The sequence below is a fragment of the Zootoca vivipara genome, chromosome 5 (assembly GCF_965207765.1).
Source record: "Zootoca vivipara chromosome 5, rZooViv2.hap1.1, whole genome shotgun sequence".
Lineage (NCBI taxonomy): Eukaryota > Metazoa > Chordata > Lepidosauria > Squamata > Lacertidae > Zootoca > Zootoca vivipara.
Genome location: NC_142588.1, coordinates 21,754,950 through 21,779,395, shown reverse-complemented (window position 1 = coordinate 21,779,395; position 24,446 = coordinate 21,754,950). Strand labels below are relative to the sequence as shown.

At 41.6% G+C, this 24,446-nt stretch overlaps 1 protein-coding gene across 1 annotated transcript in view; it reads right to left on the bottom strand.

Moving 5' to 3' along the window:
* Window positions 1-1,602: 1,602 nt before the first annotated feature.
* Window positions 1,603-24,446, bottom strand: part of GRID1 (glutamate ionotropic receptor delta type subunit 1) — a 131,092-nt gene continuing 108,248 nt past the window's right edge. Inside the window, exons 10-12 of the mRNA XM_060275205.2 lie at window positions 24,277-24,443; window positions 21,430-21,670; window positions 1,603-2,557 (exon numbers count right to left, since the gene is read on the bottom strand). Of these exons, the coding sequence (XP_060131188.2) occupies window positions 2,129-2,557; window positions 21,430-21,670; window positions 24,277-24,443 (837 nt within the window). The 3' untranslated portion in view covers window positions 1,603-2,128. The remainder of the gene's footprint in view (window positions 2,558-21,429; window positions 21,671-24,276; window positions 24,444-24,446) is intronic.

Sequence of the window (24,446 nt, the reverse complement as noted above, 5' to 3'; positions counted from 1 at the left end):
TAAGTCTAGACAGACACCTTGTTCCAGACTACAGATGTGTGTGGTGGAACATGTTTGAATGTTCACCCCAAGGGGGGGGAACTGTCTGCATAGAAAATTAGTACATCAAGAGAGAGGCTAGATCAGGTCTCTTGTTCCTGGTTTTCTATTTGAAATGGTTGGTTTCTTCTTTTCTTTTTCAGTCATACAGATCCCCTATCTGTAGTCTGAAATGGTGCTGTCTAGGAAGAGCTATTACACGATTCTCCATTTGTGTACTGCAGGCCACTGAAGTGGAAATAATGGAAATGTGCACTACAACCGAAGGGGTTCGGGAAGTCTTCTCATCCTGTTGCTCCATGTGCAAACCAGAGAGCTATGGATTAATGGCAAGGTTACAATATTCAATGAGAACAACACATGGTAAAATTGAAGGTAGGCTTGCCATATGTCTGGGGAAACTCGGACATGTGCTCTTTTGGGGGACCAACATGCCCACCCAGGCAAATTTTAAAGGAAATGTCCAGGTTTTGGAGGGTTTTTTGGGCTCAGACTTGGACTCAGGCTCAGGTAGCTTGGGCTAGGGCTTGCCAGCCTGAGCCAGGGAAACAGGCATGGAGGCCCCTTGTGCCTCTTTCCCTGGCTCAGGCTGTCCTATTTTTTGTTCAAGATATGGTAACCCTCATTGAACTGCCTGAGTTTGTGAGATGGGGCAGAGAAACATACAGCAAGATGGTATTACGACTAAGGCAAGCCTACCTGAATGTTAGAGGAAGAAAAGGATAACCTGACACAGGACTGCCTAGCTGAATGCCATGCCTAGACTAAACCACAGAGGAAAATGGAACACAAAACAGAAGCTCCAATTCCTAATTACCAGATTAGCCATGTCATTCAGAACTAGGCTGTTAACAGAGAATGTTGTTCCTATTAGACAGTGGTCCCCAAAACGTAACAGAAACAAAAACACCACTGGATTCTAATTGGTCACTGAAGCATGATCACATTCTCCCTGTCAGGTAAAGCAACAGATAAGGCTCCATCAAGACACAGCTCCACCCAATGTGCAACAAAGGCACATGCATACAAAAGAGCCAAACTGCTAAGTAATGGCTGGCAATCAATCTGCAAAACTGTAGAACACATATGCATATGTCAATCTGACCCAACAGACTTTTGCGGACATCTACCTGCATTGGGAAGCCTGCACACAAACAGGTGATTGTGGTGCCATTCTACTCCACCTCCAGTGCAGCTGCAGGGGCTGCAGAGATAGGGCCTAAGTACAAAAGCTGGGGATGTTTCCCATCAGGAGGCACATCAGGGTTCTGGATTTTGTTCCCGTCTGCCAAATTCCTATAGGTGCAAATGCTGCTCTTCAAACTGGATCCACATAGTATCCTACCCATAGCTGTCAAGTTCTCCCTTTTTTTAAGGGAAATTCCTTTATGCTGAATAGGCTTCCTCATGAGAAAAGGGAAAACTTGACAGCTATGATACTACCTACTATCCTACCATTGTTCAAATGCAAAGTTGGATGGGGCCTTGTATCAACTTATTTTTGCAGAAGCTGCACATACAACACAACGCAGAAAAGAACGACCATTTCATCCTTGTCATGAGAAAGGAGTCCTTAATTTATTGTCTGCACAATTCTAGTGGCATTTCAGGCTTTGTTGCATGTGTCTGCACCATTAAATTTCCTAGGAGGACTGTGTTTTCCCCCCCAATAAAACAGCATTATCTGGGGCAAAATAAATGAACAGAATGGCAGGGCTGGGTTTCCAGCAAGAAATAGTTTCTCTTCTTTAAAAGTAGGAAATTAGAACATAAATCAAAAAAAGGGAGTACCAGTTAAAATCTGGAGAAATATTTTACTGCCCTCAGTCCCAGTAACAGGTCTTCTTTGGCACTTGAGAATGGTCACAAGTAGTTTGCCTTTTTTTTTAATTCATAGAGAACAAAATTTACAAAGTCATTCATACATTTTTCTTTTTTTCTTTTGTTTGTTTTTTACTGACTTTGAAAATTGGGAATATTCAAAATACACTTTTTACCCCACTTCATTCTTTCATTATTTACAGATATGTACAAGAAAAATGTAAGAGTTCTTTTTAATTGTATTAAAAATCTTTGCTGGTCGATTTCATTATATGGATGTTCCATGGGATGACTCCATGGCTTCTGGAATGACTCCCCCCGGCACAGACTGAAAGGACATTGGGATGGGGGTTTTCACAGGGCTCTGACGAAATAGTCCTCCATTTGGTGATCTGTGTTTACACTGTATAGAGGGCATGGTAGCTGAGCTGCTCATAGGCAGCGGCAGGTTGCTACCAGAGGCACCTGTGAGTGTCCTGCTGGCACCATGAGTTGTCTGTTCTTGTAAAAAGGAGGTGACAGAAAGTTGTGTGTTCTGGTATTCACGGACAGGCTCTAGGGTCTGACTGGGTGGCATGCCCCCAATCTCCAAGGCTGAGATTTCGATGGATGCTGGGGAGAGTTGCTTGTGAGCTAAATCTTCATCGATTAAACTGTTCATACGCCTGTGGACCTGTTCCAGGTTCACTTCTTTATCCTATGAGAGAAGAGAAAAAAGTTTATTAATCCTGAAGTATTGGGGAGGCTCTATTCCCATCCAAAGAGAAAATGGTGACAAGTTTTTCTAGTTCCCATTTAATTTGTCCTTCTCCCCACAATAAAGCCTAAATGTATGTCTTTGTGGCCTCTGGGTCTAGGCTGCTATTATGGAGTCTCCTTTCACTATCTTTGCTGATTTAGATCAGCCTTCCATAACTTGTGACCTACCCAATTAACTCACCAGCCATGTATGGTGGGCCACTAGCTATTTAATAAACCTCTTCTTGTTTTCTAACAGTGAAATTAGAAAAGTCGGTGGTTGTCAAACACCTGGTAGTATATGACCAGTGGTTTGGGTGTGCTTAATCAGTAACAGGTTGTGTGGATTTGATCTAAACATGGTAGCCCAAGCATTGACCAATGGCAGATCATTTTATCACCCTAATTGTTGATTTCCATAGTATTACAGGCAGAAATCCTTTTGCCTTTAGGTCATTTGATCCTTGCATGGCTAAAGCAAAAGCAAATGTCTCTGATATTTCATGGCATGGACTCTTAAGACCAACTCAGTGCCCTTTGATTATATTGTTGCACGCCATCACAAGTCTGATTTATTTCACGTACCCGCACTGAGAAACCACAATTGCCAGTGGATTCTCGGCGCGCACAACAGATTCGTGATGTACACAGCATCAGATAAATGCTCTTTCACCCATGACAATGTACACTGGTTTCCTCCATTGTTTATGCGAAATGTCGTGCATGAAGTGGCCCTGGGAATGTAAGGGGAGAGATGCCAGGATCATAGTGAGGGGGCAAATAATTTAGCCATCAGCTTGACAGAAGACCAGGAAAGATGAATTTAACTGCAATCTATGCAAGACATGGCCTGTAATGGACAAAAGTCTCAGAAGTTGATACAGAAAGAAAACACTGGGTATTGGAGATGACGAAGGATGTTTGGATATGGATTATGACTATAAATTCAGCATCAGAAAAAAGTAAAAAGCCTACTGTGAAGACAGGTAATAGTGTGCCACAACCTGCACCAGATACAGGCGCTTGCCCCATGCACTATCCAAATCACCATGCTTTATATGAAAGTCATACAAGCCAAAAACCAATGCAAGCTGGAGGGACATTTCTTCCTGCTCAGCTGATTAACAAATGTTCAGGAAGCTAGAGGGCAAATAGTTGCGCTAACATTTATAGTTTTTACCCATGGGCCGTGAGGCTGCTGAATGGAAGACAGCAACATTGCAGCTGACGTTCGGGTTGTTGGTCGTACGACAGCACCCAGAGTAAAACAAGGACTGAGAGATTGGGTGTGTGTGTGGGGGGGCTCATTTAATCTCACAGTAAACAAGTGGTACAGTGACAATAAAGTATTTATTTATTTCAACTATGTACAATATAATATGTTCATGGCCCACCACAGAGTTTCCCATTGTACCAGCCCATTAATGTATGTAGATAGGAAACAACATGGGACAAGATAATGATCTGGGTACTGAAGTCTTTCTGCCCCTGTGGAAAGTCAGTAGTGGCACAAGAAGCAATTGTGCTATGAACCATCTCTGTGCACAGAGACATTACAGAAGTAAAGTTAGGAGATATGGTTTGCAAAGCCAGCTTCCTTAATGAATAATTATGTGCATCTTTCAAAAAGATTCTTCCCTTGACATCAAACGTATTTTGAGCTGTGAGCCAATTACGTTTATCTACAACAAACAAGAGTTGTGAGAGACACCAACATTGACATCTATGCCGGGAAGTCTATTTCGAAAAAGCTTACTGAATAGAAACTAGAATATGTCATTTGTATTTCAAGGCAACGTGGCCAGTTGGAGGTGAAAAGCTTGCCTCTCATATTTATTCAGAAAAAAACTGGCATTACTCAAATAATTATGGCAACCATATTGGGATTTTATGGGTAGGGAGTGGCAGAGATCTAGCAGTGAGCAAGTATAAAGAAAAAGTCAGAGTGACCTGTTGTTGTTTTTCCTGGTCAGTTGGGTGACTTTCTTGCACTAGGATTGGCCTGTATGGGATATTCAATTTTGTTTCTTCCCTGTAACTCTGTACTTACATCCTTGTTGTTTATCTAAATAAAAACTATAAATAAAAGAGGATTGCCATGTATCTGAAGTGGCCCCCTTACAATTTGGGGGTGCTATATGAAATCTGAGGATGTTTTGTCCCACCCCCTCTTTTAAAAGGAGAAAGGGGGGGGGGATGATGCCAGTGGATTTGTCTAACGGTCCACCACCTGGATTCAATCAATCAGAGGAAATGATGTACAGTGTAGTCCTATAGAGGGAAGCGAGTTTCATCTGTAAAGTGCCCACTTAGTTTTTACAGCACATGTAGTTTCCTTGTAGTCTTTAAAGGAAGAACATAGGCATACTAGCTAAAAGAGATGAAAACTTTAATATAGCAACTTGGCACTTTCCATCTCAGAAGGCATAAGACATGATAACGACGTTAAATCATATTCCAAATGCCACAAGAAAATGTTTTGTTTTACAGTCCCTAATGAAGATATCAATTTTCATTAGCTTTAAATGTAAAAGAGATTTGTTTTAAGACAGGTGATGCAGAAATGCATCTGCATAATATATGGAAAGTGAAGAAAAATAGATGGAAATGAAAACAGTGGTATAGCCTACATACCCACCGTTCACTATAGCAATACTGTCTTGAATTTAATATGAAGTGAAAAACAATGGATTGAATTAAATGATTTATTTGCCTTAGTGGAAATCACTCCCACTTTTAAAAGCTGGGACATTTAGTTTTGGGTGATCCCCCTATCCCAGGCATCCCCAAACTGTGGCCCTCCAGATGTTTTGGCCTACAACTCCCATGATCGCTAGCTAACAGGACCAGTGGTCAGGGATAAAGGGAATTGTACAGTAGTCCAAAACATCTGGAGGGCCGAAGTTTGGGGATGCCTGCCCTATCCACTCAAAGCCTCCTACCTCTCATGGCACAATGGGTCAGTGTGTTTGGCTGTTAACCAGAAGGTTGGTGGTTCAAGCCTACCCAGGGACGGCTGTGGGCAGGATTCCAGCCTTGCCAGGGGGTTGGACTAAATGACCCTGGGGTCCCTTCCAACTCTACAATTCTATGATTCCCAAAAGTTGCAACTGAGAGTGGGGAGACTCTTTGGAACAGATTGAGATATGATGTCAAGGACTGTAATATGCGGTGACTATCCTGACTTTTGTAAGCAGAAGCAGTTTCTGTTAAGTCATTCACAACGGGAAGCAAGCCAATGTCTTGTTCCAAAAATCTCACATTGAGGGTGTACATAAATGACTATTGGCCAAGTGGTATCTTACCACGGTGCGCAGGTAACCACTTGGTATGATGGTAATCCATGTGACATGAAGAATTGTACTTCTAGTTTAAAAATTGAGGATGTCTGTCATGTTTCCAAGAATGTGGCTGCACCCCACACTTATAATGTATAACCCACAAGGGAATAATTTTTTAATAATTCTGCATTCACTCCCTCCATTAATACTTTCCAATTTGTCTAGACCATTTGCAAGGCCATAACTCCAATTCATTCTGTCAGAATTTGAGTAGCAGAGGTTTAGTTATTATCGCCTGCCAAAGGGAAGAAATGGGAGTAACACACGTATTTTGTTGTGATTTTAAAGTAACCGCTATGCACTGTTAAGCTAAATAGATGAATAAACGGTTGGCTTTTAATATACATTAATTTACACCCCCCATTAGTCAAGGTTTTCAATACTTAGCAAGGTGTAATCACTGAACATAGATACATGTGGAAAACAAGACTCAGTGGTGTACATTAATTTAGCACTGTCAACTGACCTAGTCAAACATCACTTAATGCTACATAAAATTTGCTGACTGCATTCAGAATGCAGTTTTGCTGGGCTTAGTTTGGCAATTACTGGCACTTATTAAATCAGGCTGGAGCTATATTCCAGATCTCTTCTATGTTACAAAGTGACCGAACCTGTTCCAGAAACTACAGGGAGCCCCCAGCTGACAAACAAGGCAAGTTAGGCAGACAAATGATGAGACGGTATAATATAGCATCCATTTATTTATTTATTTCACTATTTGATATCTCAAACTTTTAGCTTAGTTTGGACAAGTGAATACTAAGAGGTGATATTATTGCCATCTACAAATAGCTGAAGGGCTGCCACATGGAAGATGGAGCAAGCTTTTTTGTGCTCCGGAGGACATGAGCTGATGGATTCAATTCACAAGGAAAGAGATTCTGAGTAAACATTAGGAAGAACTTCCTGAATGGTAGTGGAAAGTTGAGAGTGGAATGGACTGTCTGTCTCAGAAGGTAGTGAGTGGGCTCTCTTTAATTTGAGGTTTTTAATCAGAGGTTGGATGGCCATTTGGTAGGGATTTTTAGCTGTGATTCTTGAACTGCAGGGTGTCAGTTTTCATTTCATGAAAGTTCAACAATGTTTTAGTGTGAATTTTTCTTCTTCAAATGCACACGTTTTTGATAGGGAAGTTTGCCTAACACATTTTGCAAGATTCCACCTAATGCCCTCCAACTTTGTACATTGTTTTCATTAACATGGAGAACTGTATTGCAAAATTCAGAAAAAATGCAAATATCAAAGGATGGCTGCATTTTATACAGTGGTACCTCGGGTTACAAACGCTTCGGGTTACAAATGCTGCTAACCCAGAAGTAGTTGCTCCGGGTTGCGAATGTTGCCCCAGGATGAGAAGGGAAATAGTGCGCTGGCAGCGTGGCAGCAGCGGGAGGCCCCATTAGCAAAAGCACACCCCAGGTTAAGAACGACTTTGAGTTAAGAACGGACCTCCGGAACGAATTAAGCTCGTAACCCGAGGTACCACTGTACATTGTTTCAGGAAGTGTGAATTATGTAGTTTCCCCTTCAAATTTATCATCCATCCCGAGAGGTGAGTTGGAGAATATTTCATTTTGACACATAGATATAGGTTTTATTTCACAGTGAATGATTTCCCCAAGACATTCCCAATCACAAGGATTGGGGGGGGGCGTTTAAAACTGTTAGTTTTTCACCCTGATCTATGCATTCCCCAATGCAAGTCAGTGGACAGATTTCTCAGCCGAAGAAAAATCCATGGGTGGTGGAGGAAAATCCCACAATCAATGAACTTTTGGGCAAAAGAGTTCTTGCTGGGCTTTCTTTTTCCTCACACCAGTTTTTCTTGGAGATTGATGCTATTTTTTTTTCTGTTACCTCCCTCCCCCATGCAAATCAATGGGGACATTTCCATGTATGTCCAAAAATTCAGGGGTAATCCTTTGGGGTAACAGTGTCTTTGTGAGATATGAGTGAGATGTTCTACACCTCAGTCTTTCCTAGAGATCAACGTTCTTTTCCCCTACCCCTGCCCCCAATAATTCATATTGTCACAACCCTAACTGCCCTTATGAAAGAACCATTGCATCAACCAATTTAGCAGTCTTCTCCCATTCTGGCAGAAAATTAAAAGCCTTTTAAAAAAAATTAATCAAAATTTAAAGGTGCCCTGCACAACCCTCCCCCCCCAGTGTATCTTCTTATAATTTGGTGTGCATAATCCACTGGGGGGGGGGGGAGTTACCATGACCAAAAATTTCATCCACGTCTATGAAAGGGGAAATGTCACCACAGTTTTTTGATTCTCTATTGTAATGCATAGGAAGAAAACAGGGCCTCACTTTTAACAGATCTGATTTGATTATAAAATGAGTCTGGATCATGCTAGTGGCACAGCTAATCCAGCATACTCTTCTCACAGAAGCACGTTCTTAATAGTCATATAGAAAGCATTCAGATAGGCCAATCCCCTTTTCTCATATTCTCTCTCTCTCTCTTTCACACACACACACACACACAATGACTAGTATCTTCCCACAAGGTAAACCCAATGCAACTGTTGATCACAAGATAATATCAGATAATTTCACTGGGTACAAACCCTTTTGCAAGGAAATAATATTGAATATGTTTTTGTACTTAAAAAGCAGAACGGAAAGAAAGGATGCTATTTTGCCTTTGTTCATGTGGTCTCATGTTTCTGGGAGGTATCAGAGTGCTGGTGAGTCTGAAATTCTGAGAAAATACTCAGTGGGATCCTGATGCTTTGGTGTCGGTCGCTTGCAACACATTTCTTTATGTTCGCTGATCCTCAAACAAGATGAGAGCAGTAAAAGGCAATAGCCCTACCAAGTAGCCATCTCTTGTTTTCTTGGGGGGTGATACTGTTGAGTAACCATGTGCAAAATGAAAGAACCTATGCCCAAGCCCTCCTGAATCAGAGCAAAGCTACATTGAGCATAGCATCCTGTCATCCGCTGTATACAGTCAGATAAGGAAGGGCTATAGCTCAGTGCTACAGGCAGTGTGTTGCATGCAAAATCAAAGGTTCAGTACTTGGTATCTCCAGGCATGGCTGAGAAAGACTCGTGTATGCAAGCTTGCCTTCCTACAAGCTTACTGGGCAGCTTAGACCAGGCATCCCCAAACTTCGGCCCTCCAGATGTTTTGGACTACAATTCCCATCATCCCTGACCACTGGTCCTCTTAGCTAGGGATCATGGGAGTTGTAGGCCAAAATATCTGCAGGGCCGCAGTTTGGGGATGCCTGGATTAGACAGTACTCAGCTAGATGGACCAGTGCATCTTCCTATGTTCCTCCTATTCCTCCAGAGGACCCACAAACATGGCTTGAAGCTCTCTCATATTGTTGCTCCCCAGCAACTAGCAGCCAGCAGCTACCTCATAACGTGAAGTTTTCATATAAACCATAATGTCTTCTAACCTTTGATCAATTTTATTTTGCTATGTTTTCTTTTTAACTATCCTAGTTGTCTGGAGCTCCTTTGGGGAAACAGTCAAAGTAGATTTGTTTAAAAATAAATAATAAATAGACAACCTCCATCTAGGCTAGTGGCGATCAATTCCATGCATTAATTATATGCTGTGTGAAGTACTACTTTATTTTGTCTGTCCTGCATCCAGCCCTAGTCAGTTGTGTCTGATGCCCTTGAGCTGTAGTATTATGAGATACAGAAAGCTTCTCTTTCTGTTTTCTCTATACCGTGCCTAACTAAGATCGATAGTGAGCTTTTAAGCAAAACAAATTTTAAAAATGAGGCCTTGTTGGCATAATTGACAACATTTCCTGGTGTGAGTCAACATTGTTTTTTTTAGCAAAGGTTGTTTTCTAGCTGCTGTGACAAAAATGCATCTGATAGCCTGATGAAACCTTAAAGGTAAAGGGACCCCTGACCGTTAGGTCCAGTTGCGGGCGACTCTGGGGTTGTGGCACTCATCTTGCTTTACTGGCCGAGGGAACCAGTGTACAGCTTCCAGGTCATGTGGCCAGCATGACTAAGCCGCTTCTGGCGAACCAGAGCAGCGCACTGAAATGCCGTTTACCTTCCTGCTGGAGTGGTACCTATTTATGTACTTGCACTTCGTGCTTTCGAACTGCTAGGACCTTCTGATCAGCAAGCCCTAGGCTCTGTGGTTTAACCCACAGCGCCACCCGCATCCCTAATGCTGAAACCTTACAGACCTCCAAATATGTGTTCCTCATGCCAAAATATATGGGTTCTGAGAACCTGACACATTAATTACTTCCCAACAGCCAGGTGGAAGAACTAAAATGAGGGGTGTATGAAACTACCATCATCCCACAGATGAAATTTGTTGGACTTTCATATTTGCTTTGAATTTCATTCTGGTCAAACTCCAACTGCAACCAAACAGCATGTCGAACCTGTTGATACATTTCACTAGCGTCAATGCAACTCTATAGGCTTCTGTCAAATTCTTCAAATTGCAGAGGAAAAACAATTTCATGCTTTGAGTTTATTGGGGCTCACCGAGTCCATGTTTCATTAGGTTACTTTCCCACAAGAAAGAAACCTGGATTGATAGACTGAATCATAAGGAATTACAGACATAATCTAACATGAGAAAAATGAATTATACTCCAATATACTTAAGGTATTTTCACATTAACTAATCAACTGGAATTTCAAAACAGTCATGAATGGGCACTCCAACAAGCCAAGTTTCAGATAGACTGGCCCATTCCCTTGAGGAGCTCCTGTGGTTCTGCACACCCTTGAATTAGAGTTGGGTTGAGGGAGATCTTCAGTAGCAGCAGCAAATGTGTGTCTATACCAGGCATCCCCAAACTTCGGCCCTCCAGATGTTTTGGACTACAATTCCCATCTTCCCTGACCACTGGTCCTGTTAGCTAGGGATCATGAGAGTTGTAGGTCAAGACATCTGGAGGGCCGCAGTTTGATAATTCCTGGTCTATACATATATGGCAGCTGGTTTTGTAATGTTAAGGAATGGATTATAGCTCAGTAGGTGAGCACGTGCATGGCATGCAGAAGGTCTCGGGTTTGGTCCCTGGCACATCTAGTTATAAGTAACTCAGTTGCACTGTTTGGGAAGGGCATCTATGCCTGGCAAAGGAGTTGGCATGGACAGCACTGCCTAGATGCATCAATGGTCTGACACTGACTCAGAACAATACAGATAAAAAACAGCAAAGAAGGATGAACAATAACAATAACATTTTTAAGGAAAATGTGACATCACATGAGGGTTTTTGTTTTTGTTTTCATGCCAAGAGGTCTGAAAATGATCTGTTTGGAAATGACAGCATTGTAGGCTGAGGAAATGTGTGCTTTGTGCAGTTGAGGTGTGCATTCACTACAGGCAACAAAAGAGGCAGGGAGGGTGGAAAGGTTGGAGGTGTCAGGGAGTGACTGCAAGCATAGATTTTTATTTTTTTAAAAAAATTATATGTGATTTTGTAAATGCTCACCATGGTTCTGAGACCCAGCCTCACCTCATGGGCAATCTCCAAGGGGCAAAAAAACAGAGAAGAAGAAGAGGGAGGGGAAAATGATCAAATAGTGTGGCTTCTAAGAAATGTACACATAGTGGTGACAGGTGACAGATATCAGCATACTCGTCATGCAACACTGATGATAGTAAGCAAAATGTCTGCATCTTTTATTTGAATTCTCTTCCCCCCCCCCATCCCTAGGCCAGACATGCCCCAAAGTGTGTTGGGGTTTTGGTGGGAGAGGAGGAAATACTTTCTAATTTTCCCCAGATTAATATGTTACCCTTGATATTTTTTCATTGCTGATCAATCACACCCATCACTTACATGCCACATGACGTGAAATTGTCATTTCAAAGCAGGTTTTGATTTATTTCAGCTATACCTGTGTTGCATTCCAATGTACTCTTACTTGGAAATAAGCCCCACTGGATTAATTTGCTTCCAAGTCAGTATGAATAAAATGATAGTACACATCAACTGGAATATGAGTAAAAACATTCAAACAAATCAAAGTATGTTTTCCCATGTGGCCTGGCCTGGAATTAGTAGTAGTATGAATTGGTTGCCTCCCCCTTCTGAATTTTTTTGGCGGAGTTGTGCGCTCAGTCACAAATTTGCCTTCAATTCAGATATTTCCTATTTGTGGCAAAACTGGCACACTAAAAATGCACCCAAACTACTGAAAGTGACTGGCACGGTCCAGGTTAATTTGTCTGATTCTGTTAGAGGTTTGTGTTTTTCATTTTGGTGTACTACATACTCTAAAATGCCATTTTCTTCACCATTTTGGATACTGAAAAAGAATTGGATATTGGAAAAGAAAGGAAGTATACGATTTTCACCAATAAATTAGGCAATCTCGATTAGTGCTTCATTTTAGGAGTGCTTTATATATTTATTGGGGGGGGCAGGCTCACAGTGACCATTGAGGCCAATGTAGACAAGTATTTCAGATCGTGTGCATGTTGGCAGGTGTTTGGACGACCAACAGCTCTGTTCCATTCGCTTGGATCAGGATTCTATTTTGGTATAAATTTCACTGTACAAGTTAAGCCTGGTGACTAGCATTAGACCACAGGACAAGAAAAACACCTCATTGTATTTCATAACATGGCTGGGCCCCGTTTGTAGTGGCTTGCCCTCCTTGTCCTTGTGTATTGTAAAGTCACCTTCTTTGCTGAGAAACCCCTGTATAGCTTCCATGGAACCCAAGGCTGCTTGCGCTTATCTTTCATACTAATACAGGCCATATGTTATAGCTTTATAACATTCCTTCGCTACTGCCAGTTACATGTTGCAGTGGGAACACGTACATTGCCCCCTCCCCTTATTCCTCACCCTTCCCCTGGAATAGAGATGCTGGTAGATTAGAGTAATCCAGATTTCTAAACAGTTCAGTGCCTTGACTTAAAATTGTATGACCGAGAATTATCCAACCACCTATCACACAAAAAAAACCTGTCTGTCAAATGACCAGGTTTTCAACAGCTCTTCAAGTTCTATTTGCATGGTAGTTTTGGAACTCCATTCAGATGGTAGTAAAGAGCTAATGATAAGTTGATATTTCTCTGAAAAGTGTTGGAGAAGAGTAGAATGTCTTCCATTCTGCTCTATCTACACTCTGGAATCTACAGGAGATTCCACATTCCGCAACCTGGGACTTTCTGGAGTGTGACAGTTTCTGATTCCTTAAGGCTTCAATGGCAGGTTGTTTGTTTGGGTGGAAATCTGCTTTAGTAAGTATGAGTGAATACAGGCAATTGTTTCACAACTTGCTTCCAGTGCATGTAACCATTTTACAGAGCCTCAAGCACGTTACTTTCCGATGAAATCAGTGATAAATTCAAGCTCTCAGTCATCTAACCACAATTAAGGCTGCAATTAGGGATGGAAGGACCTGCTAGTTCTCCCAGTTTCTCTCTCTCTCTCTCTCTCTCTCTCTCTCTCTCTCTCTCTTTCTTTTCCCAAATATTAAATTCTGCTCTCTAGATTTCTGCCACAATTTGTGAATTTCCTCGCAAAAATTCACCAGCATTTTGGTGTGACTTTATCCTAGTGGACACATTTTTTCATACCAAGCCCCATTGTACTCTGAGTACCCATTGAACTCTGTGGTACTTACTTCTGAGTAGACAGTCAAAGGACTAGACTGTAAGCAATGAAAAATCAAGAGGATGCACATGTGAATTGGCCCTGTGTAGTAGTTAGCATGCTACTGTTCTACTGCCCTGTATTGCCAGTGACATTTTTTATTATTATTTCCTGCTCCCAAAAGTTTATTTCATCTTAGAAAATTAAAGTACAATGCAGTGATACATACATATGATTATTTATATGAGAAATTTTAGCCAAAAAAGTACACAGATTTCAGATGTGATTGAAATACATAAAAATAATAATTTAAAAAGCAACGTAAAATATAAACATACAATGAAGGGGAATATATATATTTAAAATCTTGCATTTATCTCCACATGGAATAGGGAACACAAGTTGAAAAAGCAAATAAAACAGTAAAGTAAAAAGAAAAACAGCCAGCAATAGAGTGGGGTGGGGGGAGAAGACAGTGATGAAATGGCAAAAAAGAGAGATAATAGTCCAGGCATAGGCAAACTCGGCCCTCCAGATGTTTTGGGACTACAATTCCCATCATCCCTGACCACTGGTCCTGTTAGCTAGGGATGATGGGAGTTGTAGTCCCAAAACATCTGGAGGGCTGAGTTTGCCTACGCCTGTAATAGTCTGTGTTGAGAGTAGTCCAGCTGTTGTCTGGCAGATGTTGAGAAAGACACTTCCAATCAGCCCCAGCCAGCATGGCCAAAGTGATGGTGGAAGTCCACAACATCTGGAGAGCACTATGTTGGATGTCTTGAGTGTTTTCATTCTTAAGTAGGAGGAAGGACCCAGTTCCCAAAACAGTTCAGCTAATTTTCCACTCTGAAAGTGCTTTTTAAAAAAAAAAATGAAAAAAAATGGAGGTGATACATGTCTAAGTGCAATGGATCCAGGTGGCACACAATGCCTACCATTATGCAGAACCTGTTGTGTTATTATTTTCAGTCCCCAAGAAATAGATGTTCCTCCTTCTGGCAGCTAATCTACATGATCAGAAATCCCATGCAATGTATCTCTTGCAGGACTCTACTACTTTAGATAGCCTGGAGAACAGCATTTCCAACTTAGTCCATTTATTGAGGACCACTTCACATGTTACGCAATCAGCAAGTAACATAGCTCTCTAGTGTACACCTGGCACCATATCTAGTCTCTCTTCAGTGCCAGGTGAATAATTTCCCCTAGCCTTTCCTTTAGTTTTTATGATTTTATGCTGATTCGTAGTGCAATTTGCTGGGTGATCAAATTCATTGTTTTTATTGTATTTTCATTTTTATACTGTGCACCACTCGGCGAGCCCAGGCTGCAGAGATGCTAGCAAATGTTTCAATAAATAAAACAAAGTGTGATAGCAATTCACACCTCCCATATAGGTGAACGATCAAATATTTGAATGCTCATACGTGAAATATTTCTTGCAAATACAAAATCAGCATGTTTGAGAGATACTTGTAGCATGTCCTTCTCCCTTGCATACTAGCTTTAAATATGCAGACAGTTTTTTTGTTCAAAAAGAGGGATCATTCAAACATTTCACACACACAGTTTGAAGTGATACTGTCCATCAATTGACACATTACATGGGACTGTCACTTGTGAAGCTTGACTCTTAGACAGCAGGAGTTTTTAGGATGCAAATGTTTTGAGGTAGGTTAGAATACACCCATCATTAACAGCTATGGTATTATTCAAGCTAAATACACTGAAGGGGGAGATTTTTTTATTTATTTGATACATCAAACATTGCGGTATATACCACTTACTAAGGACAAAAGAGCTCTAGGCAGTTTAAAATATTCATGAAAAATACCAATAAAATTGTATTTATTATGGTTGTGGCATTAGAGATCACAATAAGGCATAAAACATGTAAACCTGGTTAGGCTTGTAAAAAGAAAAGGCGGGGGGAAGGTTGACACTCCTACAGTGCCAGAGGCAAACCTGTAGGAACAGGTCATCTCTAGTTCAAAGGTTTTGTACTGATTTAAAAAAAAAATGGTTCGCAGGAAGTGAAGGCACTGACAATAACAAAATGCCACTATTTTAGCTCCTGCAGTGCTAATCTCACTATTGGCCCTTTAGAGGAAAGCATCTAAGAGGGAAAATACATTCTAGTAGAATGTTTTTCACATGGTCTGATAAGGAGCAGTTAGGCAAACATAAGTTGCTCTCTGGTGCTAATAGCAGCGGACCTAACAGACAGCAGTTTTCGCTACACAGCAAAATGAAGGTTAGGGAGTAGGGAAAGATACTTAGCAAAGTTAAGTACACTATCTAAAGATAGCCTTGTTGAAAGTCCCCTTTCCCACACAACTGATAAAGGTACTGGGAACCTGTCCTCCTTTACATCTTATCTTCCTTCCCAATGTGATCACATAAAAACCCTGTTTAACTGATGGCCGCAACAGATAGCAAAATAGGAATTATTGATGCCTTAAAATGTGCCAAGGGCTTCTCTCGTTGATAGTAATTTCTGGGACTCCCTTTGAACTGCTATAAAATTTTGATGTAAATTAGATTATTAATTAGGACAGGTTTAGACGGTTCAGTGTGCATTATTTTTTATCGTTATCAGGCGAAAACTGATAGTAGAGAGCTGCAAGGTATCTAGGAACTTCATAAATGTAAGCACCAATGCTATTTTTCTAGAAAAAGAGGTACCGGAACTCATCATGAATGACTCCCTTGTTCTCTTACAATGGCAATGATGCCCACCTGAGAGGTGCCAGAACTTAGTTCTGGCTGAAAAAGCCCTGATAAGGAATATCCATATTCTCAGCATAGAACACTGACCTAAATGATGGGGAACCTGTCACTCTCCAGGTATTGTTGAACTACAACTCCCATCATCTCTGATCATGAGCCATGTTACCTGGTACTGACAGAAGTGGGAATCCAGCAGGTCACACATTCCCCATCTCAGACCTAAAAGTAGCCAAGGCAGTGAATAGCTTGCAAGTCATGCCATGATCAGCATTAAAGTGGCTTCCTCTGCCTGGATACTACCTTAGAGAGGAGCTGTCTGTTTCTATGATCTACCCGAAGTTATTAATCCATTTTTCATTTCTTAAAGTATCGCCTCCTACTGAACTTAGGTTAAAATATACTCCCCAGAAGGAAATTCCCCCAAAATGTTTCAATCAAATCTTCCACGGTTGGTTTGCCTTAAAATCCTGGTTGTAAGATCCCTGCAGTGCTTGCAGGGCATAGTTGACTGAAATTCCGCACTGCTACAGTGGTCGGTGAACATGGGCTATGCAAAGTGCCTACTTGCTGGCAAAGCAGATCTTAGAAATGGGTGGTTAGCATTTTATAATGTTAGAGAGCATTCAGCAAGGAATGACTAGGCTCTGGCAATTCCAGGAGACAGTCCTATTAGCAAAACTGCAGATTCCAAAGCATTAGTGAAGATGGGAACAAAGAAAGAATCCCAACAACGAAAAAACAGCAAAGAATGGCAAAAAAGCCCCCTTCCCAAATGAACGGAGAGTTAGAATACCTTGATAGAAAAAGAAGCCGACCTCTATTTAACCATTCATTTTTGTATTTGGCTACAACTTTGGGGCATATTTTTTATTACGTGTGCTTGGGGAAATAATATGACCATTGTGCTGCATTGTAAGAACTTTGTATATAGGTAGGGCTTTTCATTATATTATTTTTAATAGTGGCATTCTTGGATATTAAGGCGGAAAGGAAGTGCCTCGCAAAATCCCTTTGCATATTACAAAAATATTAGAGCTACTCCAGGTATATCTTGTAAAATAGAAACCACTTCTGAGGACTAGGGCTGGGCAATATTTGGTTTTCAACACCGAAAACATATGAAAAAGTGGCTGGGCTGTGGAGGGAGTGAGAAGCAACCAGGAGGAAGGGAAGGAAGCAGCTGTCTGCTTGCTCAGGCAAAGGACTTCCTACTGACTCCTTCCCTCCCTCCCTCCACAACCCAGTTCTGGCCTCAGCAGAGGGAGCCTGGGAAGGTTCTCTCCCATCTGCCTGCCTGCAAGCAGGGTGGGCTGCCTCATTCTTCCTGAGACTGACTGGGAGGAAAGAGGCAGCCCGCCTAACTTGCTTGGGCGAAGGCAAACATGCAGGCAGGCAGATGGGCAAGCTGGCATACATCGTGGCTCCCTGGCTGCCACCAGCACAGGCAGGAGTGAAATGCACTGTGCTGGTGGGCCGCACACGTATTGCCAGCTCAAAATGTCTGAAACTAGTTTCAGACAATGAATTGAAATATTGCCCAGTTCCACTGAAGACCAGAGCTTAGGCTACCTACTCATGTGCATCCAGATGTACACATACTTTTTTTAAAAAAAGTTGTGCATTGCTCACACATGGTATGGCAGTTGGACTATCCCCATTACCCTTGACTATTCTGGCTGTGGACTATGGAGGTTATATTCCAATAACTTCTGAGCAAGGCTGTTGTGTGAGATACACTTTGGGCACACCTTTTAGAAAAATGTACTTGGCAGTTTGGCAAGATGTTTAAAATAGGCCCTATTTGAATGAACTAAATCAGCAATTCCATTTCCCACCGAGAACCCACCATGTTCAAAGTGGTGAGAAGAAATGCAGGGTAGAAAGCATGCATTTTAATTGGCCATCTGCCCACTGATTATAAATAATATTTTACATTTCAACCAATAGCTGATTCAATTTATACAAGTGTGCATGTATCACCAAAAGCTAATTCATTATAGGTGCCATTTTGTAAGTGAGTGAATTTTAGAAAGAAAAACAATCCTTAATACATTTCTCTCTCTCTTGCAAGTGACATTCTAGAACAAAAGGTCTAAACATTTAACTTACAAATTTATCAATTAAAAATTGTTCTCATTAATTCTGGCTGCCTCCCCTCCCCCCACCATCAGCTAACATCCTAATCCTATCAAAGTTTTCTCAGAAACAGTTCCTACTTTCTTCAATGGATTTACTTGTCCAAATATGCTTACTTACTGTACTATATAGGGGAAACAGATGTGATGCAGGAAATCCATGACCCTCCCCCCTCTTTTTTTAAGTTAATAGAACAAGGTCTGTGATTCTGGGAGACAGAATAACAATCTCTTCCCTACTTCTAATTCTCTTGTCCTGATTAAAACTGCACCGTAGGTTTTTCCCTACAGGACAAACAGTAGCCACGGGTGGAAATTTCAGTCAGGAAAATGCCACAGCTCTGTATGAGGCCTTGTCCCACCGCATTCAGATAAAAAAACAACAACTGGGAGATCCTGATCACAGTTTCCCCTAGGACACATTTGGTTTATATGTTTCTTCCACATCATGTGTAGTTGTGCCCTGAAATTTGGGCAATACTGACAGTTAGCAGTGGGCAAATCAGCATTTAGTTCATGTGTCAGTTTCACAAGGGTTTATTCAGAAGTTAGGTCCCACCTCTTCATTAATTTACGGGGGGGGGGGTTTAATATTAAAAAATGCATGAAAACTTGAATGGTATTTTTGGAACCTATTTTCTCACAAAATAAGTTTTTATTATTTCATAGTATACATTTCTATAGGCTTTTTTAAATCCCAAAGCACACACTATATATAATACACATTTGGGTGTGTCTTTTGAGCGTAGAACTGCATCACAATTTTGGAGGTGAAAAATCCAAAAAAAATAACTATGTTTCAATTCACACATTAGTCTAAGAGGCTACTTTGAATCAGGATCCACAAAGAGCAAATTCCTCAAACATCCCTACTGCCATGAACATGCAGAAGACTCAACTATTAACTGAACGAACTAAAGGTTTCAGCCCTCATACTAATAATGTGTATTTGCCCATAGATGGAATTCTCCACACATCATCTCCCTGTGAATAAGAAATGGATTCATGATACTCTTGGCTACGTGAGCAAATTCAGTAAGTTGTTTTTTGACAAAAAAAGTTCCCTTTTAAAAGAATGCACAGTGGACTTGCATACAAAATGATTTCTCTGACTTGGATGTGAAGCATGGTAGCTGAAGACTTGGAGGACAAATTGAATGAACAAGTAGGAAATCCAGACAAGTGGAATGTTAATGACAAGTAGCATTATAGAATATAAGTCTTCCCATCAGTTTGTATGTGGTAGGCATGTCAATTAGTGCAATGCTCTAGCTATTTAGAAATAAAAATTAAAAGTGATAGGCCCTGTGTTCTTCCCCAGTCGGGGTGTGGCTGCTGTCATAACCCTCTGGTACAAAACATCTGTTCAAGATGAAAAGAAGGTTAAAGTGCCTTAATGTCTCAAAGCCCAACAGAGAGGTGAGGCTGTTAAAGATTGAAACAGATGCAAACAGATGCTGTCTCTTTGCACGATATGGCTATGACAGGTTGATTATTATTGCTTTGAAATATTTGCAAGAAAAACCTTTGATAACAGGCAATTTCATATTCTAAGAGATACTTAACTAAAAGCCGCTCATTTAGCTCTGAAGAGTATTATTTTTAGAAAGACACAAGGCGGAGGGGGACATCAACCAGTGATGGGGCCTGAATGATTTATTTGTTATTAATGAGTGGAATAAAAATTCATTCATCTGTTCACACAAAGGAAAACAGCATCCCATATTTCTCTAAAAGTGCCTGCCTTATTTATGCACGGCTCCCCCACACTTCCTTTGTAAAGGGATCCTTTCCTCCACAAAGAAAACTGAGTTACATAAGAGCACATGGGAACATACTGAAGTTCCTTGCTGCCGTAGTTTGACATCATCCTCTGCAATCCCTCTCTGACTGCTTTATCAGCTAACAGCAACTGCCTACCATAGAGACCTCAAATCTTGGAATGAAATGATCTCTCCATGGTGGCAGAAGAAACCTGGGAAGGGCCTTACACAAGTTCCCATTTCACAAACAACCAGTTCAGTGGCTTTCATATATGCACCCTCCCCCCCCAAAAAAAAAATCACCAAGCTGAACACAGACCCTCCTAGAAGCTCAATAAACCTCATGCTTTTGTGGTTTACCTAGGAATGCAAAAAAAAAAAATGGGACAGGGAGGGTTGTTTAGCTCCTGTGAGATCACAATGTGTGACTATATTTGAGCTGTCTCCAGCTTGGTGAATCATGAGTTGAGTATACCCAAAGTTAAAAATATATATAAAGTTAAACTATTAAATTGTTTGAAGTCACTAGATTCCACCTGACCTATGTAGCTTGTTACTTAAGATTCATGTCACCTGGTGACTGCATTATTGCTTTTATTGCCTTAACCAAAGATCAGATGAGGGCCCCAAGTGAGGTAAATAGCCTTACAATTGCTCTCAATCTTCCCATATTCCAGGTCGAGTATTTTAACACCAAACCAGAAAGGCAAAAAGCAGTCCTTGGGGTCGAGGAGCAGGTGACGTGTGGTGCAGGACTTTGCATGGACTTATGTGGGTATGTGTCACTGGCACCAACTTGGCCAGCAGGTAAACATGGGGGTTGTGTTGTTGTTCCAAGAATCAGGAGGTGTTGAATCTGTGTATTTAAGGCAGCCCTAAACATCCTTGTCTGTCAGTTTTAACAGAGGGGGCCAAAGGCATGGTGCCTGAGCTACTCTCTTACCCCTAAAGATGGTCTCTCCATGGCAAGGTTGAGGCACAATGGTGGGGCAATGTGGGAATGTTTGCAGTGCTGCTGCTGCCCAGGCTGTATCTGCTCTATAAATAAATACAGGACTTTAGTTGCCAGAGGTGACATTTTGGTACCTTCCATAAAACACAAACATTAGGGATTTTTTTTAAAAAAAAATATGGGAAAAGGATATAACTTTTTAAAAAGAAAGAAACCTGTGCTTAAATGTAATTATCTGCAATCGTAATCCAGTGAACTGGATTTCCACAGCTTCAGTTTGATGTAAGTTTTACATTATCTACACTTAATTGTGATAAGAATAAAAGTTATGGACCTCTTTGGGTGTCTCTTGATGACAACGGTTGCTGCTCCACCACAACTCCAGGGCTGCCACCAAACAGGCCAGGAGCAGGCCCACTGCCAAAATGCAGAAGACCCCTGCAAAACTGTGAAGCTTCAGGGCCTTCCCATCCGTCTGTGCGTTGGTGTGGCTGTTCAGATCACAGCGTCCCATTCGTGGCCACCATTTCTCTTTGAACACATCCAGGTATCCAGCTTCTTGTAGTTCTAAGATCCTGCAGAGATCAATATAGGGAAAACCACAAGCATTATATTTCTACAAGGAAGGCTTGCCCAGAGGAAATCTGCAACTGAAAGAATATATAAACTTGACAATTGTAAAGGATTGTGCTACGAAAAAAAACCATATACCCAATTGCACAATGAATGAGATATATGACACTGTAAAGTTTTGCAGGAATCAATATTAACAGCACTTCAGCATTATCTTGCTGCCATGCATAATGGTCAAAAATAATGTTGAGACCAAACCTATAGTGTTGTATATGGCATTCTTCCCATTAATGGTCACAACTCTCCCTGGGCTGGAAAGAAAACTCTGCATGTGAGTATGCAAACATTACTGGGTTGCAAAGCAAGCCCACCTGTGGGTGGGTAACTGCTTCCACCCACTGCAAAAAAATGCCCCAACTGTAGGTGAGCAATGGCTTTTGGACACGTAAACATTACTTAGTACAAATGAAGCCTCACCTGTGAGTTCAGAAGCATCTCCCTGATGAAAAGCAGCCCCCAGCTGTGACCAGGCCGAGGAAGCAAGCACTGTCAAGGTGTGTTTTGAAGCACAAAACTCTGTGCTTGTAGGTAGGAGTGCAACAGGTCCTAATGGCCTTTGTACAAACCATTATAGGCAGTGATGGCCACTCCCTTGCTCAACAAAACAGCCCACGAAGAAAGGCTTGACTAAGAGACCTTAGGACAGGCATCCCCAAACTGGGGCCCTCCAGATGTTTTGGCCTACAACCAGGACCAGTGGTCCGGAAAGATGGGAATTGTAGTCCAAAACATCTGGAGGGCCGAAGTTTGGGGGTGCCTGCCTTAGGATACTAAATCTGATAGCCAGAAGAGGTACAACAGAGAACCCCCCCCCCCAACATGTCAGGCCTCATCTAGAGAATCCTCTCCCAACACATTATGAGAGGGTTTAACAGGCATACTTTCCTTGTTCTCCTGCCTATCATTTCCTTTGGTTTATGAAATTGACCTTGTTATAGTTCCAGGTCCCAAGAGCTCCAATCACTGGATAGATTAACAATGCCTGCCAAATTCCTTTGCTGCCAGATTTTTGCTCTGGGTTGGGTGAGATGTGGACACAGAAAAAAATGCACTGGCAGAATTGGGATGGGAAGCAGCCTTGATCCCCAAACAAAAGCCAACAGGTAACATGGTTTCCTGCAAATCAGCTTCTGTAGTACTGCAAGCACTACCTTACATATGCATAGCCCCATTTTGTTTGACAACTAACTGACAGGCATGAAAACCCCTGAATTAGGCACAACAGGGAAAAACCGCAAACTTCATGCAAATGCTCTGATGATTAAATCTCCAGGAGTGCTTCTGTTTAAGGATCATACCAGTCATTGACAACAGCTTTGTACTCCTCCCAAGAGATTGTGGGAAACAGAAATTCAAGTCCGGGGGGGGGGATTTATTTTCCATTGAAGCACTGCCGATCCTAAACTAGCAGATAGTTGAAGATGTCAAACAGCCCTGCCTGAGATCCTGGTGATCTACAGATAATCAGACTGGGCTGCTCTGACTCACGCAGGCTTGGTCATGTACACATTTTGTATAAGATGTAAAAAATCTGCCCCAGCTACTATAAAATATGTTTCCACCATATTGGTCTCTACAGCCACAACAGGCACTGTAACTCTCCATGTGCCCCTGATGCAATCCCACACTCCCAGGATAGAATATATAAGCTATTGGTGTTCACCAAGGTAACAGCCTGTTCGACTTTCCTTCCCCCCCCCCACTTAAATTGTCAGTTCAGACTTCCAGGAATGCTCATGTTTTGTTTCCAAAGGAAGACACACTAAACCAAATGCAGTCACTATTGCACATATTGATAATGTAGGTGACATGTTGTCCTAATGAAATGGTAATTCTGGTTCTCTGTTAAAAAATTTTGGTGGAGATCTCACAGAATGTCAATAATTATTCATTCTGCTAGTAGAAGAAGCCTCTTTTTGCAGAAGGCTAAATCTGGATCCAACCCATTATACTTTTAAAATATACATCTGGTGTTTTTAAGAGCAGAGCAAGAAGCATGAATTATGAATGTGGCAAAAAGGTGCTCGGAAACATATTCTCATACAGGTATACTCATTAGAGAGACAGAGCTGACTGCAGCTTCCTTGAGCAGCAAACCTGGGTTTGTTGCTGTGAAAAAGGTAAAGTGGCTCTTAGGAGCACCTCTAATTTGCCTTTGAACTTAGAATAATAAACCACAAATTTCTCACTGATTGTTCCCCACTTGACAGTTTTCATTAATTTGTAGCCATGGCTTTCTACTCTCACACAGTTTTTCGCGTGAGAACTAGTCCTAATTTAGAAAGGGCTGGACTGCCCCTGGGGCTTTGCAGCATGCAGAGGCTGTGAAGGCTGTTGCCTTCTGTCCCTGTGTCCCCCAAACTCACCTGAACTGAGAACCAGATGGGCCATGCTGCGACCCTGAAGAAGCAGCGGCAGAAATAAAATGCATTGCTACAAGCAATATTCACCCAGAAGCAGCTGATTAGCCAAGGCTCAAAATACCAGCAAATGGGATACTTGGCTTGATGTTGGGAAAGGGGTTCAAGCCCAAGCAGTTTTGTATTACCTTTGGGAGAAGAGATCCCTGTATGGACTGCCATGCTGGAGCGCTATCCCATATCCTTTGCTGCTGATGCTGTTTCCAATGACGGTCACGGAGCACTCATCGTCCGTCAACGCCGCGTACTCCACGACTGCAACATCCCACAAGAATGCGTAGTTGCCTTTCTTTGCCTG